General features: G+C 46.9%; 1 protein-coding gene across 1 annotated transcript; it reads left to right on the top strand.

Annotated features, from left to right (window-relative positions):
- The first annotated feature begins 7,545 nt into the window (after positions 1–7,545).
- LOC149436760 (uncharacterized) lies at positions 7,546–10,223 on the top strand. The gene has a single exon (XM_089661473.1). It carries the CDS (start codon positions 7,610–7,612, stop codon positions 8,987–8,989), a length of 1,380 nt encoding a protein of 459 aa, XP_089517599.1. The 5' UTR covers positions 7,546–7,609; the 3' UTR covers positions 8,990–10,223.
- Positions 10,224–18,523: the final 8,300 nt, after the last annotated feature.

The following is an 18,523-nucleotide window of genomic DNA, read 5'->3' on the forward strand; positions in this document are numbered from 1 at the left end:
ATGACCTGAACACAATCATGTTCCTCGGGTGGGTTGTCAGTTTCACCTTTTATCCCTAGCAAACAATTTAACATAGCTAAGGGACCTGAGTTTGAACCTACATATTTCACTTCCAAATTTGTAGTTGATGTCAAAATCACTTGATAACCGCTTGCCCTTTGTGCTGTCATGTGCTGCGTAGTGAGGTTCTTAAGGACATGTAGTATATGATGTGTGGTGTGAAGGATGGTTTTATGTCCCAGAGTGTAAGGGATTTCCGGCTAAAAGAATTGCGTTTGGGAATGCGCATGCACGAAAGAGATCACCGCAGCGCATGAATCTGTGCATGTGCAGGATCCCGACAAGGCATACAGGCAGGCGGGCACTAGGACCCAGGCGCACCTGTCACCAATGATGGCGCCGGGCAGGCACTAGGACCCAGGCGCACCTGTCACCAATGATGGCGCCGGGCAGGCACTAGGACCCAGGCGCACCTGTCACCAATGATGGCGCCGGGCAGGCACTAGGAGCCAGGCGCACCTGTCACCAATGATGGCGCCGGGCAGGCACTAGGAGCCAGGCGCACCTGTCACCAATGATGGCGCCGGGCAGGCACTAGGAGCCAGGCGCACCTGTCACCAATGATGGCGCCGGGCAGGCACTAGGACCCAGGCGCACCTGTCACCAATGATGGCGCCGGGCAGGCACTAGGACCCAGGCGCACCTGTCACCAATGATGGCGCCGGGCAGGCACTAGGAGCCAGGCGCACCTGTCACCAATGATGGCGCCGGGCAGGCACTAGGAGCGAGGCGCACCTGTCACCAATGATGGCGCCGGGCAGGGACTAGGACCCAGGCGCACCTGTCACCAATGATGGTGCCGGGCAGGCACTAGGAGCCAGGCACGCCTGTGAGCGCTGGGCGGGCTATTTAAAGAGTACCTGGGTGCTGATTCAGTGCTGACTGGTCTTCAGCTTCCCCCCCGTGTCCTGCTTGCTTCTGAACATTTCCTTGTTGCTGACCCGACTTGCTTCTGACCCGATTCCGACTACTCTCCTGCTCCTGGTTCCTGACTCTGGCTCTGTTCTTGACTCTGGCTTCTCCTGCTGATTTTGTACCTCGCTGCCCGACGGTTGATGACCCTGGCTACTCTATGACCCTGCTCCTGTCCTGTGTCCTGGCTACCTACATTGCCCTGCTGCACATTGGGTATTGCCCAAAACCTGCTCTGCCTGCTATTCCGGTAACCAAATCAGAGGATACTCTGCCTACCAAAGTCATTCACAGGGCATCCTGATATGATCTTGAAAGAATGTTTCACTATGGAACTTTCTCCATGAGAATCAGAAACACACAAAGGGGGAGTCTCCCAGGTTTTGGCACATGTCCCAGTGATACCAATTGAAGGTTCACATTCTACTCTTGTTCTCTCACAATGATCCTCCCTTAAACTGGACCTTCTAGCTCCCATGTCAGTTAAGAAATCCATTTTTGTGCCTTCGACCATTAGTGTAATTTGGGTCGCTGATCATGGCTAGCAGTCAGTTGGGGGAATGCCAAAAAAGGTGTAATCATAAATATACCTTCTTCATTGACTGCCATGATAACATTCATTTTACTAAGTAAATCTCTTCCTAACAGACTATCTGGGCAATCAGGGATTACAGTAAATTCATGTCAAATAATCTGTTCCTCCCTCTTTTGTCAGGGTCCCCTTGCACAGGCAAAGGGGGGTCTTAAAAGTTGGGAGAACTGCTCCACTAATTCCCATTGAAGGTTCACATAAAAAGAGAGGTTCCACATCATTTTCTTCCTTTATAACTGAACGAGTTGAACCCGTGTCAACTACGAATGCTAATATTTTTCCTGCTACTCTTAGAACCATTAAAGGTTCCTGTTCAGGAGTATGTGAGACAACTGGACATGTGAGGGAGCTATTACCTTCGGGGCAGATCTATTGTGGACCTTGGTTCTGCCAACTGATCGAGTACTTGACGGGTGGATTTCTGCACTTTGTCTCCTGTGGTATGGATTTGTTCCCTCTAAGTTGTGGGCAATCCTTCTTCCAATGACCTTCCTGTCCACATATAAAACATCTGTCATCTTTGGGTCTCCCACCTCCTCTACCTTTATATCTTTTCTCTCCCTGTTTCCATTTCTACTTCTTTCTCTGGGATTGTAACTATGTTGTAATCCCTGAAAATGTGCTTTGTTGGTGGATTTAGGAACCTCAAAACATCCAGAGGCGTCTTTCTCCATCATTTGCTTTTCAAACTTACTTGCATCCATCTCTATCCAGTCTGAAATAAGCTGTCTTATTACCAGTGTAATTTCAGGTGTGAATCCTGCCATCAAGGTTTGGATATATATATATATAATGCCCATTTCTGCACTAGCCATATCCATCCCAGCTTCTTCCTTCCAAACTTTCCTAAATCTTTTCACATGCTCTGTCACCGTCTTTTGTCCCTTGCTTACAAGTAACACCAGTTGCTAACGATTTCCTACTTTTCCATATTCTCTCCATCTCGGCTGTCACCTCTTCCCATACTTTTTTCTGAGTGTTGTCTTGGAAATTCGCTTTTAAACAAATTTCTCCTTACCGTGAGTACTCGCAGTTGGATGCGCAGAAATCCCCCATAAAGCTGTGCGAATCTCGCTTACCACGACTGCAGCTAAACTACACGATTCTTGCGCCTCCAACTGATTTAGCTCTGTTGAGATATGAGGAAATGGAGCTCCCTATACTCAGGAATGATCAGGCGACACTCTCAGGTTGCTGTTGGAATTCACATAGAGGAAGTTTTCATTCTCAGCCTCTGGTTTTATTACACACACGCACACGCCCCCCCCCCCACATGAGTCAGGTCAATCCCCTCCCACAGAACAATGCAATGGGGAGTGCCTATACACAGGATGTACATTCCGATTGGAGCGTAGCCTTTCCTATTATCTATCACCAGTCCTCCCCTCCCCCCATGAGCTCTCTGAGGGAAGCAACCTTCCCCCTCCTATTAGCTCATAGTGGTATGTAAATTCTCTGTACAAGCATCCCCTAGATTAAACAGTGACAGTCTGTATCTGAATGGGCCCGATACGATCTTTATTAAAACACATCCATCCAGATACAGTTCAGGTTGGTAATGGTTTGTGAGATATCCATGAGCCTACACACGGAGTTCACACCGCTTGGCGCCTTGCGGTACGAAGTCCATGTGGTACTATGCTGCTGATATGTGGATACAGGCCCGTGGCCTACCGCCGGCGGCATTCGCATCGAATGCTGTGGTGGTATACACGCTGGTCTATAAGCGCAGATCTGCCATCTCATCCATTACCAAGCTGAGTACTGTAATACATACATTGTACATGCGCATGGCCCAATTGCAGCCTTCAGAGCCTTAATTAAGCCACATGAGAGACATATGAATAACACTAAAATATGACACATTTAAAGTTCAACCTGTAAATACAAAATTTCCATGACAATGTCTTCTTTCAGCCATGTATGAGTGGCTGCCAGGGTTCCAGGATGAACTAAATCAACTGTCCAGTCAAACCCCGAGTCCATGTTATATCCTAAAATTCCGTCAATTATTAATTTCATGTCCTGTTGTGAACACTCTGCCTCAGGTGGCTCTCTTTAAAAAATTTATGCAGGCAGTTGGATTCTTTCTGGGGTCTGGATTATTTTTTATGATGTCATTCATTTGGTCATATCCATGGGTTTAATTACGATATCATTTCCCATCACAATATATGGGAAAGCTAAATTTTCTCCCTTTTTAACTTTTGCCTTTTACATTGCTTATCAAAGTCCTGTCATTGGGGGCTGCAGTCCTCTTTGTAGATGTAAATGTAATGGTTAGTGGACTCTGTGTTGTTCTGGTAATTTGCCACTCAGGACTGCCATCTGATCTGTCTCCTTCCTCTTCCTCAGAACTGCCATCTGATCTGTCGCCTTCCTCTTCCTCAGAACTGCCATCTGATCTGTCTCCTTCCTTTTCCTCGGGACTACCATCTGATCTGTCTCCTTCCTTTTCCTCGGAACTGCCATCTGATCTGTCTCCTTCCTTTTCCTCGGAACTGCCATCTGATCTGTCTCCTTCCTCGGGACCGCCATCTGATCTGTCTCCTTCCTCTTCCACGGGACTGCCATCTGATCTGTCTCTTTCCTCTCCTCCTCAGGACTGCCATCTGATCTGTCTCCTTCCTTTTCCTCGGAACTGCCATCTGATCTGTCTCCTTCCTTTTCCTCGGAACTGCTATCTGATCTGTCTCCTTCCTTTTCCTCGGAACTGCCACCTGATCTGTCTCCTTTCTTTTCCTCGGAACTGCCATCTGATCTGTCTCCTTCCTCGGGACCGCCATCTGATCTGTCTCCTTCCTCTTCCACAGGACTGCCATCTGATCTGTCTCTTTCCTCTCCTCCTCAGGACTGCCATCTGATCTGTCTCCTTCCTTTTCCTCGGAACTGCCATCTGATCTGTCTCCTTCCTTTTCCTCGGAACTGCCATCTGATCTGTCTCCTTCCTTTTCCTCGGAACTGCCATCTGATCTGTCTCCTTCCTCGGGACCGCCATCTGATCTGTCTCCTTCCTCTTCCACGGGACTGCCATCTGATCTGTCTCTTTCCTCTCCTCCTCAGGACTGCCATTTGATCTGTCTCCTTCCTCGGGACTTCCATCTGATCTGTCTCCCTCCTCTCTTCCTTGGGACCACCATCTGATCTGTCTCCTTCCTCTCTTCCTCGGGACCGCCATCTGATCTGTCTCCTTCCTCTCTTCCTCGGGATTGCCATCTGATCTGTCTCCTTCCTCTCTTCCTCGGGACTGCCATCTGAACTGTCTCCTTCCTCTCTTCCTCGGTACTGCCATCCGATCTGTCTCCTTCCTCGGGACCGCCATCTGATCTGTCTCCTTCCTCTCTTCCTTGGGACCACCATCTCATCTGTCTCCTTCCTCTCTTCCTCGGGACTGCCATCTGAACTGTCTCCTTCCTCTCTTCCTCGGGACTGCCATACGATCTGTCTCCTTCCTCGGGACTGCCATCTAATCTGTCTCCTTCCTCGGGACTGCCATCCAATCTGTCTCCTTCCTCGGGACTGCCATATGATCTGTCTCCTTCCTCTCTTCCTCGGGACTGCCATATGATCTGTCTCCTTCCTCTCTTCCTCGGGATTGCCATCTGAACTGTGTCCTTCCTCTCTTCCTCGGGACCACCATCTGATCTGTCTCCTTCCTCTCTTCCTCGGGACTGCCATCTGAACTGTCTCTTTCCTCTCTTCCTCGGGACTGCCATCCGATCTGTCTCCTTCCTCTCTTCCTTGGGACTGCCATCCAATCTGTCTCCTTCCTCGGGACTGCCATATGATCTGTCTCCTTCCTCTTCCTCGGGACCGCCATCTGATCTGTCTCCTTCCTCTTCCTCGAGACTGCCATCTGATCTGTCTGCTTCCTCTCTTCCTCGGGACTGCCATTTGATCTGTCTCCTTCCTCTCTTCCTCAGGACTGCCATCTGTTCTCTCTCCTTCCTCTCTTCCTCGGGACCGCCATCTGATCTGTCTCCTTCCTCTCTTCCTCAGGATTGTCATCTGACCTGTTTCCTTCCTCTCCTCCTCGGGACTGCCATCCGATCTGTCTGCTTCCTCTCTTCCTCGGGACTGCCATATGATCTGTCTCCTTCCTCTCTTCCTCGGGACCGCCATCTGATCTGTCTCCTTTCTCTCTTCCTCCTACAGCCCCTCCGTCCTCCTCCCGTACTGTACTATCCGGACTCTGTATCTCCGCTGCTTGTTCTATGGGAGGCTGTAGTGGTCTATCTGTTCTCAAAGATATGAGGAAATCATCATCCTCTGTCTTTGGTAATGCTGGATATACTTGTGTAGAAGTTGGCGGGGCAGATGCTGGGTTAAAGAGTGGAGATTAAAATTCCTGGGCTCCGGAGCGTAACCAGACTCATATCTGAGCCAGTGAATACCCGCAGATTTCATGTATTTATAGTCCCAGCTCGGGCAAGTTGAAAGATGTCTTATCTCCTAAACACAGTCCCCTTCTCATGTCCATATGAATCTTATCATTAGACCCATCTCTAGGAAAGGACCACTGCTTTTCATATCCAGGGACCATTCTGCAATATTGTCTATGAAAGGAACCACATAGTAATCGTCCCATGGTGATACTCTGATCACATATTCTTTACAAGTTAGCCTACACAATTCTGGATTCTCTTGTCTTTCTTTCTTTTTCTCAGCAATATCACTTAGCACTTTATGCGGAAGCCTTGGAATTTTTGTCAGAGATCCCTTACTTTGGATCTTTCCCATACTGGAAGAGGAAACAGCTGTTAGGCAAAGCAATAAATGATTACAATATCAGTAGTTATTCCCTGAAGCGGAGAGGTTGTCATGTCAGCAAAGCCTTCTCCACAGTTCAGGAGTTTAACCCCTAAAAGTACAAATCCTTGTAATAAACCTGTTCTGAAGAAACACAAATACTACATAGCAGTTCCATAACACACAGCAAATAGGCACTTCTACTTCTAAAATGGCAGAAATAGCCGAGGACTCCTGTGAATTCACAATACATCTGCCGAGGCAATTTTTCCCCAGAGGCTTCCAAAACCTCTGAATTTCCTATGAGGACCCACCTCAAGGACTCTCCGTGAGATCCAACAATATCAAACAGAAACTTTGGCTGCTGTCCCGGGGTCTTTAAAGGGAATTGATCCGGCAAAACTAAGACAAAATAGCTCAGCTTACCTGACCAGCCTCACCTTTAATCCCGACTTCTGACACCAGATTGCAAGGATTCAACCTGTGTCTGTAGCCCTTTAAATGTCTTCGGTAATTTCTGCCCTCTGAGCTCAGGAGGAATAAAGCTCCGGACACCGAAGTGTGCAAACTAAATCTCTGAACGTTTAATGCGTGCGAGCAGGTTTTACAAATGCAGAATGACCAACGAAGTATTGTAATGACCAATAAAATATTGTAATGACCAACGAAATATTGTAATGACCAACGAAATATTGTAATGACCAACAAAATATTGTAATGACCAACGATATATTGTAATGACCAACGAAATATTGTAATGACCAATAAAATATTGTAATGACCAATGATGTATTGTAATGACCAATGATATATTGTAATGACCAGCAAAATATTGTAATGACCAATGATATATTGTAATGACCAATAATATATTGTAACGACCAACAAAATATTGTAATGACCAACGAATTATTGTAATGACCAATGATATATTGCACTCTTATCAGGAAAGATAACAACCACAAATGACTGAAGACCACCATATAAGGCAGTTCCATCTACAGAATGGAAACTGAATTCATGAAACAAAAAGTCATTACAAGTGACATATAAACACCAAACTAACTTGTTCACACATCTACAATGGATGCCAATTAATAAGACATTTTTCCCTTACAGGGGGATTTGTACCATCCTGACATTTGTGTGGGTTTGTCTTGTCCTGACATTTGGGGGATTTGTACCATCCTGACATTTGGGGGGATTTGTACCGTCCTGACATTTGGGGGGATTTGAACCAATCAGCTCCTGTCTAGTAATCCTCTTTGTCTTTGTATTTTAGTCCATGGCCGGGAGATGAGGAAAACCTCCGAGGATTGTCTCACTTTGTCTCCAGACTGGAAAGTAGAAGATGAGGACATCACACAGTATAGTCCAGGAGAAAACCCGGCTCCCTCCAATGTCCATCCGGCACCACCCAGTGTAGATGGACCATCGGAGTTCTCGTATCCTGAGGAACCTCAGACTGTGTGGGACCGGGCCGGCCTTCCAACAGGGAAGAGGTTCTCCTGTACTGAGTGCGGGAAATGTTTCCATCATGAATACCGTCTTAAAATGCATATAAGATCTCACACAGGAGAGAAGCCGTATTCCTGTCCTGAGTGCGGGAAATGTTTTTCAGTGAAGTCCAGTCTTTACAGACATCAGAGATCTCACACAGGGGAGAAGCTATCTTCCTATCCTGAGTGTGGAAAATGTTTTCCAGAGAAGTCCAGTCTGCACAAACATCAGAAATCTCTCAAGGGGGAGAAGCCATGTTCCTGTCCTGAGTGCGGTAAATGTTTTTCAGTGAAGTCTCATCTTTCCAGGCATCAGACATGTCACACAGGGGAGAAGCCGTATTCTTGTCCTGAGTGTGGGAAATGTTTTTCACAAAAGTCCAGTCTGCACAAACATCAGAGATCTCACACAGGGGAGAAGCCGTATTCTTGTCCTGAGTGTGGGAAATATTTTTCACAGAAGTCCAGTCTGCACAAACATCAGAGATCTCACACGGGGGAGAAGCCATTTTCCTGTCCTGATTGCGGGAAATGTTTTTCACTGAAGTCCCATCTTTCCAGGCATCAGACATCTCACATGGGGCAGAAGCCGTATTCTTGTCCTGAGTGCGGGAAATGTTTTTCATTGAAGTCCTATCTTTACAGACACCAAAAATTTCACACAGAGGAGAAGCCATATTCCTGTTCTGAGTGCGGGAAATGTTTTTCAGAGAAGTCCAGGCTGCAGAAGCATCAGAGATCTCACACGGGGGAAAAACCATATTCTTGTCCTGAGTGCGGGAAATGTTTTTCACAGAAGTCAAGTGTGCACAAACATCACAGATCTCACACAGGGGAGAAGCCGTATTCTTGTCCTGAGTGCGGGAAATGTTTTTCACAGAAGTCCGGTCTTCATAATCATCAGAGATCTCACACAGGGGAGAAGCCGTATTCTTGTCCTGAGTGCGGGAAATGTTTTTCACAGAAGTCAAGTCTTTACAGCCATCAGAGATCTCACATGGGGGAGAAACCGTATTCCTGTCCTGAGTGCGGAAAATGTTTTTCACAGAAGTCCAGTCTTCACACACATCAGAGATTGCACACGGGGGAGAAGCCATATTCCTGTCCTGAGTGTGGGAAATGTTTTTCACAGAAGTCCTATCTTTACACACATCAGAGATTGCACACAGGGAAGTAGTCACTTTTCTGTTCTGAGTGCGGGAAATGTTTTGTAAAACAAGCAGATCTTGTCATGCATCAAAGGTCTCACAAAAGGAAAAAGCTGTATTCCTGTCCTGAGTGCTGGAAATGTTTTTTTGAAAAGTCCAATCTTTACAAACATCAGAGATCTCACACGAGGGAGAAGCCTCTTTCCTATCCTGAGTGAGGGAAATGTTCCTCACTGAAGTCCTGTCTTCCTGTACATCAGGGGTCCCACACAACCCTGGAGGTGTATTAGTGCCTTGAGTGCGGGAAATGTCTTCTAGATGAATGTTGCTGGACATCCCAGCTCTCATGTGGGGAAGAAGCACACCCTGATATACACCTCAGATATACTCCATGGCTGATCTTCATCATGGAAGAAACAGTTCATAAGGAGATCAGAGGTCCCCAAAGACATGGATGAAGTGTGGGACCGGGTTGGCCTTTGATAGCAGGAGAAGAATAAAAATGGAGTCCTGACCTGTGATTGGCTGAGTACATTTTGTGGTGGGAGATTTCACAAACACTTGGAGGTCTATGGAGAACAATGTTGAACGGATGTGACCTGCATTCTCCAGCTGGGAGGAGTTTTGGCCCTATTTGATTTCTTATGATCATTGGCTCCATCTAGTGGCCATAATATCATATTGAGCCAGTTTTACTGATGGAGAGATTTCAGAAAAATCACCTCATTGTGGCCACTAGATGGAGCCGGTGATCATAGGAAATCACTGTGTTACTTAACATATGGCTGGATGTTGTCACAGCTGGAGGAATGATTGTCTCATTGGTCTAATGAATGTTCTATAAATAGAGCCCTTGGTTTCCTTCATCAGGCACGCCCCCATACTAATCCCTGAGGTCACACTCCCCCACCCTGAGGTCACACTCCCGCACTCTGAGGTCACACTCCCGCACTCTGAGGTCACACTCCCGCACTCTGAGGTCACACTCCCGCACCCTGAGGTCACACTCCCGCACCCTGAGGTCACACTCCCGCAACCTGAGGTCATACTCCCGCACTCTGAGGTCACACTCCCGCACCCTGAGGTCACACTCCCGCAACCTGAGGTCACACTCCCACACCCTGAGGTCACACTCCCGCACTCTGAGGTCACACTCCCGCACTCTGAGGTCACACTCCCGCACTCTGAGACCCATAAAACTTTTCTTTGGTGGTATTTAATTATTGCTGGAATTTTTTTTTTTTTTGCTATATAAATGGAAATGTCAAAAAGATTTTTATAAAAAGTGTTTTCCTTATAAAATTTTGCAAATAAATAATCTTTCTTCATAAATCGGCCAAAATGTATTCAGATATCTTTTTATTAAAAAAAAATAACCAAAATTAGTTTATAACCAAAAGATATAATTAAAAAAAATTACATTTTTTTTTTTTATATTATTATGTTTTTTTATACCCATAAAGGTTGTAAAATCAATAATTTCTCCTTCTTTCCGGCTGCATTCCTGCAGCCATTGAGAAATACTGTGAGAGCTGTGATTGGTCTCAGCTTGTCACATGATACAAGTCTGTTGTGAATAGCCCTGTACCATGTGACCTCGGTGATCATTCACAGATTTCACTGATAGTCAGCAATGATATCAGGAAGTGACATTCTAATTACTACTATTCATGTGATCACTTATTTTCAGTTCACTGGTCTTCCCAGTGAATGGCTGTGCGGGTAGGGGGGATGTCAGGACAAGTCTCATGATTAAAGGAGAGCAGACTGAGCTCCCAGCACAGTTAGAGAACTGACCACGCTGATCTCTCATGCCTAGTGTGGTCAGGTTTAATAGGAAATCAGAAGGACTGGCAGGATCACCGGGGATCTCACACAAAGGAAGCAATACAGAGAGAAGAGGAGACGTCTTCATACCAGGACATGGGACAGCCGGCACAGATCAGGAATAGGACATGTTGGAGGAACATATTCTTTGAAGGAGAAGTTCAGGCAAAGCTCTTTTGTCTGTACTTCTCCTGTGGATCAGAGGAGTGCAGTTCATTCTGATCTCCTGTGACCCATTTTCAGGTGAAGCCCGCTGTCAGCTGATGTCACTCAGCCGGTCCAGTCTGGGGAAAGATCCCGACATCAGAGTCTGGACCAGCTGCACCCTCCCCCTCCACAGCCCAGTGAGTCTGGGGGGGGGCAGGGCAGAGAGCGGTGACTGACAGTCGTCACTCTCTGCTCAGAATGGCTGTGAGAACTCATGGTCAGCAATCACATGATCGCTGAGTTCTCACACTTGGAGCCAGCGGGGGATGGGTGCAGCATCCACCTAGGGGCAAGGATGATTTTACAAAGTCAATAAATAAATGTCATACTTTTCTGGCCTTTAGATGGCGCTAAGTATCATAGAAATTAGAACCATCTTATTGCCAAATGTGGTATTCTCCATTTTATATCCATGGAAACCATTCACCCCGCCCAGCACAGAGCCTAATCCCTCTACTCCCCCCATCCCATTCACACAGAGGGAATGACAGGCACATTCACCGGGTGTATTGCTGTGCAATTGTTTTATGAACAGACTCCTAGATGATTACAGCTACTTATATAGGGCCATCAATTTACATATTTATTACCCATCAGTCCCCGCCCCCGAGGAGCCTACAGTCTAAGGTCCCTTACATTCATACATACACATACTAGGGGCCAATATAGACAGGAGCCAATTACCTTCCAGCATGTCTTTGGAGTGTGGGAGGAAACCGGAGTACCCAGAGGAAACCCACGCAGGCACAGGGAGAACATGCAAACTCCAGGCAGGTAGGTCAGTGTTCTGCATTCAAACCAATGATACTAGTGCTGCTAGGAGGAAGTGCTAACCACTGAGCCACTGTGCTGCAGAATATGTTTCTATAAAGGTGGGAAGTATGTAGCAGTGAATAGACCTCCCAGCAATGTTATTACCAGGCTGCAGCTAGGGGGCGCTCTAATGTGTACAGTGTGACCCCAGCAGAGTGATCCCATCTAGCCCACATTAACCCTCTCACTGCCAGAGCTGTTTCTGCATGATTTTGCACACATGGGAAAATGCAGATTTTAGGCCTGAAGATGAGATAAACCCCCAAACATCTATTAGCAGAGGCCCTGGAGAATAAAGTTTTGGTAATTTTGGGGGAATTCCGGATCATCATATACTAAGCAGGATTTGGATCCCGGTGGAGAACTTTCACCCCAATAAAAAATGAGGGTGAGGTCAGCAGAGGAGCCCCATAGTAAAGGAGGAAACTCTGAAATGTTTTCTTCAGAAGGTCGGTGTTTACTGGACAAGTGAATGTAAAATACACCATCAACGCGTTTCATGGCTTCAAAGTGTCACTTCATCAGGACAGGTGTAAGAAGACGATATAAAAATAGGGAATGAAGTAACAGTCCAGTATATGGTATTATAAAGACCCGAGTCACATACAATTCATGGACAGGACTGAGATTTATAGCATTCAGGATTTGTATGATGTTAGACAAGGTGAAGAGATATATGGAGAGGATGATCAATACATGGAGAAATCAATCTATTCTATCATAGAAGGGAATCAATAGATCAATAAAGGACATCAACCAATCAATAAGATCCATTTCATGGGATAGATTTATCATTCTGTGCACTGGTTATGTTGGGGGATCAAACCGTGATCACTGGATATTGGAAACATTCCTATTGATCTGATGATTGCTGGCATGGATTCCTGATTGATTATTGCTGGGAATAAAGTCCAATAAACACGCAGATTTGATGGGATTATTGATAGAAAAATCTCTTCATATTCCATGGAATAAATATGTGTAGAATAGTTTGGATTTGATGGAATAAATCTCTATAAAAAGACTTTGTGGGGTTTGTTGGTTCTTTTCTATTCCTCTCTAGGTCTGGATTTCAGGAAGAAGAAACAATTCCTCCAATTTCTAGTGGATGGTGAGGAGGGGAGAGATTTGGGGGAGTTTTGTACATACAGGAGGTAATAGAGAGAATCCGGCTAGTAATTGATGAGAGGAGATTTCACTGGAGAGTCCCATTGGTGAGAATTCAGGGCTGGGGGCACTGCTGGGGCCTGGAGGGTTCTGATTGGACCACCAGTACATGTGTTGTATTAATCTGGGGGTGTGCACTGCTGGGGCCTGGAGGGTTCTGATTGGCCCACCAGTACACGTGTAATATTAATCTGGGGGTGTGCACTGCTGGGGCCTGGAGGGTTCTGATTGGCCCACCAGTACACGTGTAATATTAATCTGGGGGTGTGCACTGCTGGGGCCTGGAGGGTTCTGATTGGACCACCAGTACACGTGTTGTATTAATCTGGGGGTGTGCACTGCTGGGGCCTGGAGGGTTCTGATTGGACCACCAGTACACGTGTTGTATTAATCGGGTGGTGTGTGTTTTATCATTGGAATGATTCTGGAAAGATGACCTCCAGATGTACACATGGGGGGTGTCCCGGGGGGGTTACAATGTAGAGGGTGGAGAGAGAATACTGTACAGTGTGTAATAATATATTTGGAAAGCTGCCCCTATATACGATGGTGTGAAATCTAGTTGCAGAGCGCCCCCTACATACAATGGTGTCATAGGGAGTCCTCTTCCTGATCCTGTTCTGGTGACACCCCAAATCTCAGGATTTTATATCACTTTCGGTAATAATTGTAAACAGGACAAATAGAGAGGCTGAAACTCCCTAAAGGAGGCCGAGGCAGCAATAGAAACCAACAGGAGGTCTCATCCCTCTCCACTCTCCAGAAAATCAATGCCTTTAGTTCTTCTGTAAAACAACCCAGTGAAGGGATGGGGGGGGGAAATATGTTTGTCTTTTCCAGAAGGTTGGATGCAGAATACTTTCATGTCCAGCATACTAAATGGGTCCAATACTGGGATCATCTGAGAAATGTGTTCTGTATTCCTGGGAGGGAGGCACCTATGGGTTGGTGTTTGTAGAAAATGAACACAGGGAGGACAATGGCAAGTGCTGAATGGCAGAGGTGACTGCATGGAGTCTGTAGTGCCAGAAACTTACTCAAATGTATTCCCCTCCCATCCTCTCCATGGTCCTTCCCCACCCCATCCTTTATAGGCTCCTTTCCCTCCCAAAACTCTCTAGGCTCAATTGCCTACAATTTCTCTAGGTTCCCTTCACTCTCCATCCTCTCTAGGCTCCTTCCCTTCCCATCCTCTCTAGGCTTCTTCCCTTCTCATCCTCTCTTGGCTCCTTCCCCTCCCCATCCTCTCTTGGCTCCTTCCCCTCCCCATCCTCTCTTGGCTCCTTCCCCTCCCTATCCTCTCTTGGCTCCTTCCACTCCCCATCCTCTCTAGGCTCCTTCCCCTCCCCATCCTCTATAGGCTTCTTCCACTCCTCATCCTCATTAGGCTCATTCCCCTCTCCATGCTGTCTAGGCTTCTTCCCCATGCCATCCTCTATAGGCTCCTCCTTCCCATCCTCTTTATAGGCTCCTCCTTCCAATCCTCTATAGGCTCCTCCTTCCCATCCTCTATAGGCTCCTCCTTCCCATCCTCTCTAGGCTCCTTCCCCTCCCCAGCCTCTCTAGGCTCCATTCCCTCCCAATCATTTCTAGGTTCCTTCCCCTCCTCATCTTATCTAGGCTCCTTCTCCTCCCCATCCTCTCTAACCTCCCTAGCAGTCTGATTATTTCAGATTTTTGGTGCTGAAAGCGGTACATTATTTTACATGAAAATGTGTAGTTTTTTTATTGTAGGCTGTAATTTTTAGGAATAACTCACTGAAATCCGAACAAGAGTCTAGTAAACATCCCGGGAGGATAAAACTTGAAACACAAAATAATAAATTATAATTTAATAAATTCTCATAAAAAATAATAATATAATAATAATAAATGTAATTCAATAATATAATCAAACCAAAAACACTGATATTGGAAATATGGCACCAAGTTCGCACATCGCTGAGCTCAGTCGCAGAATCGTTTTCAGTGTCTGATGACGAATTTCCCCCACGAATCATTATCACTCAATTCTGCAAGTGGTTCTGATTTACTATCGCTGTTCTCTAGCCGGTCTAAAACCGCGTCTGACCTAAAGGGACGCTTTTTGGACGCCATGGACGTTTCTGTTTCCAGGCAGAAAGAACAGTCAAAATGCAGGCAGGACGCCGGACAAAGCACTCGGGACAAAATATATGTGAAATGGTTTGATACAGGAATGTTATACTATGTAATATTTGTTTGCAAAAAATGACTTTTTTCAAATTTGCTGCCGGGTCCGTCACCCATACGTCCCGAAGCCGGAAGCCGGTATCAGCCGGAGGAGATGGCCGGGGATGCTACAGGGGACACATCGTGGGAGTGAAGGACAAGGTAAGCACTGCAGGGACTCCCTGAGCAGCGCCGCATGGTTATCCGGAGAGTAGCTCGGGGTTACCTCTCTTGGTACTGAAATTTTACCCCGAGCTACACTCAGGAATACCGCTGGGGAGGCTAGGCTTCTTTCACTCCTCATCCTCGTTAGGCTCCTTCCCCTCCCCATCCTTTCTAGGTTTCTTCCCCATCCTCTATACTTTCCTTCCCTTCCTTTTCCACCCTTCTCTCCAATTCTCCTTAGGTTTCTACCCCCCTCCCATTCTCTCTAGGCTCCTTCCCCTCCCATCCTCTCTAGGCTCCTTGCCCTCCCATCCTCTCTAGGCTCCTTCTCCTCCCCATTCTCTCTAGGCTCCTTCTCCTCCCCATTCTCTCTAGGCTCCTTCTCCTCCCCATTCTCTCTAGGCTCTTTCTCCTTTCTAATCCTCTTTTGGCTCCTTCCCCTCCCCATCCTCTCTTGGCTCCATCCCCTCCCTATCCTCTCTAGGTTCCCTTCCCTCTCCATCCTCTCTAGGCTCCCTTCCCTCTCTAGGCTCCTTCTCCTCCTTGTCATCTCTAGGGTCCTTCTCCTCCTTATCCTTTCTAGGCTTCTTCACCTCTCCATCCTTTCTAGGCTTTTTCACCTCCCCATCCTCTCTAGGCTCCTTCTGCTCCTCATCCTCTCTTGGCTCCATCCCTTCCCCATCCTCTCTAGGCTCCCTTCCCTCTCTAGGCTACTTCTCCTCCTCCTCATCATCTCTAGGCTCCTTCTCGTCCTTTCTAGGCTTCTTCACCTCCCCATCCTCTCTAGGCTCCTTCCCCTCCCCATCCTCTCTAGGCTTCTTCACCTCCCCATCCTCTCCAGGCTCCTTCTGCTCCACATCTTCTCTTGGCTCCTTCTGCTCTCCATCTTCTCTTGGCTCCTTCTCCTTCCCATCCAAGTGTTGTTTGCTAATACATTGTCTTCCGGCTGCATAGTGGAAGTGTAGAGGCACGCCGTGTAGTCATCCGTGGATGATTAGGTCTGCAAAGAGGTCTAGTGTGTCCAGTGTGGTGTGGGCTGAAGAAGCTCATGTGACGAAACATGTTGACATCACAGCATCATGACGCCCGTGTCCCCAGCATGCAGGCCTCTCCACACAGCCTCTCCACCTGGCCACACCGCTCTGGACACACTAGACCTGTTTGCAGACCTCCTCATCCACAGATGATTACACGGCGTGCCTCTACACTTCCACTATGCAGCGGGAGGACAATGCATTAGCAAACGGCACTTGGATGGGTGAGCGGACTCTGTTTTTTGGACTAAGGCACTAATACACTGCGGGAGTCCCCATTCATGGAAATTGCTGGGCTGAGCTCCACCTGTCTGATGTCCTTGTTCCTATTGCTGGCACACAGGGCTCTATCAGTCTCATATTTCTGCTCACCCACTGCCTACTGCACTATCTATCCTGTCATTATAACCCGCCATCCATATACTGACAACACTGCTATTACCACAATTATCCGTGGATGACTACGTGGATTACCCCCTATGGGATCTATATGGGTCTGCCATGTATGTATATGACCTCACTGAGGATTGAGGGACTCTCCTGTGCTGAAAGTGAATGGTGACCGCTGCCTCCTTTGACTCTACAAGTGCCCCGTTCCGTCATCTCTTTACATCCATCTACTGGCTGTCTTTGTGCCAAGTGTGAGATAGCAGCGTGTGGCTTTATCTGATATCTCAGTGACTATCATCTACATATGAGGATACCTGAGGATTGCCCTCCATGACACCACCAGGGTCTATTATACATGTATGTGACCCCCATGAGGACTGATCGGGTCTGCCTCTACTATCAAGGAGCTTGATTCTGCCCGTCCCTTCATCACCTTCCATTGACTACAATGTCCACATTATCTATCCATTCTATTCTATTTCATGTTGTGTCAGTAATAAAAGTCACGGAGGGTTGGGAACCCTGCAAGGGGGGCAGAGATATGTGACTGCCTAGTCCAGCCTTTCTCAGCCAGGGTTCCTCCAAAGGGTTCTAGGGCTTCCTTGTCACATCATTGGGCTGTATATGGAAGTGTCACCGACCAGCCGTTTCTGGATACACAGCTTTGTCATCATTGCACACACACACCATTTTGTTTTTCATTCAATACATTTTTTATTATAATTTCATTTTCAACAGGATTGTAAAAACAAAAAAATATGAGGAAATAGTAAAGGCAGAAATGCAATTGGTCAGGAAGATCCCTTGTCTGGAATGTGGGGGCGGAGTCATTATTATTGGTGTACATTACAATAACGTTGCTGGGAGGTCTATTCATTTCTCTGCTCCATACTTCCCGTCTTTATAGAAACGTCTCCTGACATTTGGGGGTCTATTCATAAAGAATGTGGGGAACCATTCACCTGGTGAAAGTGAATGTCCATTCCTTTGCAGATCCGGAGAGGTAAGTGTGCATGGATGGGGGGTAGGTCAGTCCTTACCCTAGATGAAATCTCTCATACAGACACAATGGGACTCATGGGACTTTATAAAGAGGAACTCCAGAAAACCATCAATAAAGATCTTCCAATGTTTTCTTCCCAATCAGCGTAGAAATCATAAAACCCCCCCAGCAGGTGTACAAGGCCATGAAATCTCTCACAAAGTCCATCAATGGACAATTCCTGGACAACAATCACCGTGGGACAGAATTCTGAGCACCATAAGGAGGATCCAGCAGTGTCATCCATCTCTACGCGTTTCGTGGTGCAGCGCTCACTTCTTCAGGAGAAATGATTCCTGCTGATCAGAGTATACACCAATAATAAAACAAATGGCGGCAGGACCATCACTGGCTGGATGGAAAGTGGAGCAGGAAAGTGGCATCAGGTAAGTCTTCCCAGGAGTTCTGTGCTGGGCCAGCTCCTTTGTTTATGGCAGCCGGGGGACATGCTGGTGCTCGGGTCTATGACACTTCCTGCCTACCGTGGTAAGCCAGCCCCCCTGTGTTCTCACTGGATGCCCCCAGGTCTGCCCCTCCCCCCCATGTGTATGCAGATTGCACAGAACACATTGGAAGATTTGATTGATGGGATTTTCTGGTGTTCCTCTTTATAAAGTCACATGACCATTCTGTCTGTATGAGAGATTGTATCTCCTGTCCATTCCTTCTCTGTGAATGGGGCTAAAACACCAATGTCATTAGATTTGCTGAGCCGGGGGAATGTTTTC

The sequence above is a fragment of the Staurois parvus genome, unplaced genomic scaffold, assembly GCF_062004578.1.
Source record: "Staurois parvus isolate SC_StPar_1 unplaced genomic scaffold, SC_StPar_1.0 ptg001345l, whole genome shotgun sequence".
Taxonomy (NCBI): domain Eukaryota; kingdom Metazoa; phylum Chordata; class Amphibia; order Anura; family Ranidae; genus Staurois; species Staurois parvus.

Coding starts and splice junctions, on each gene's coding strand:
- LOC149436760 (XM_089661473.1), top strand. CDS start 7,610: ATGAGGAAAACCTCCGAGGATTGTCTCACTTTGTCTCCAGACTGGAAA.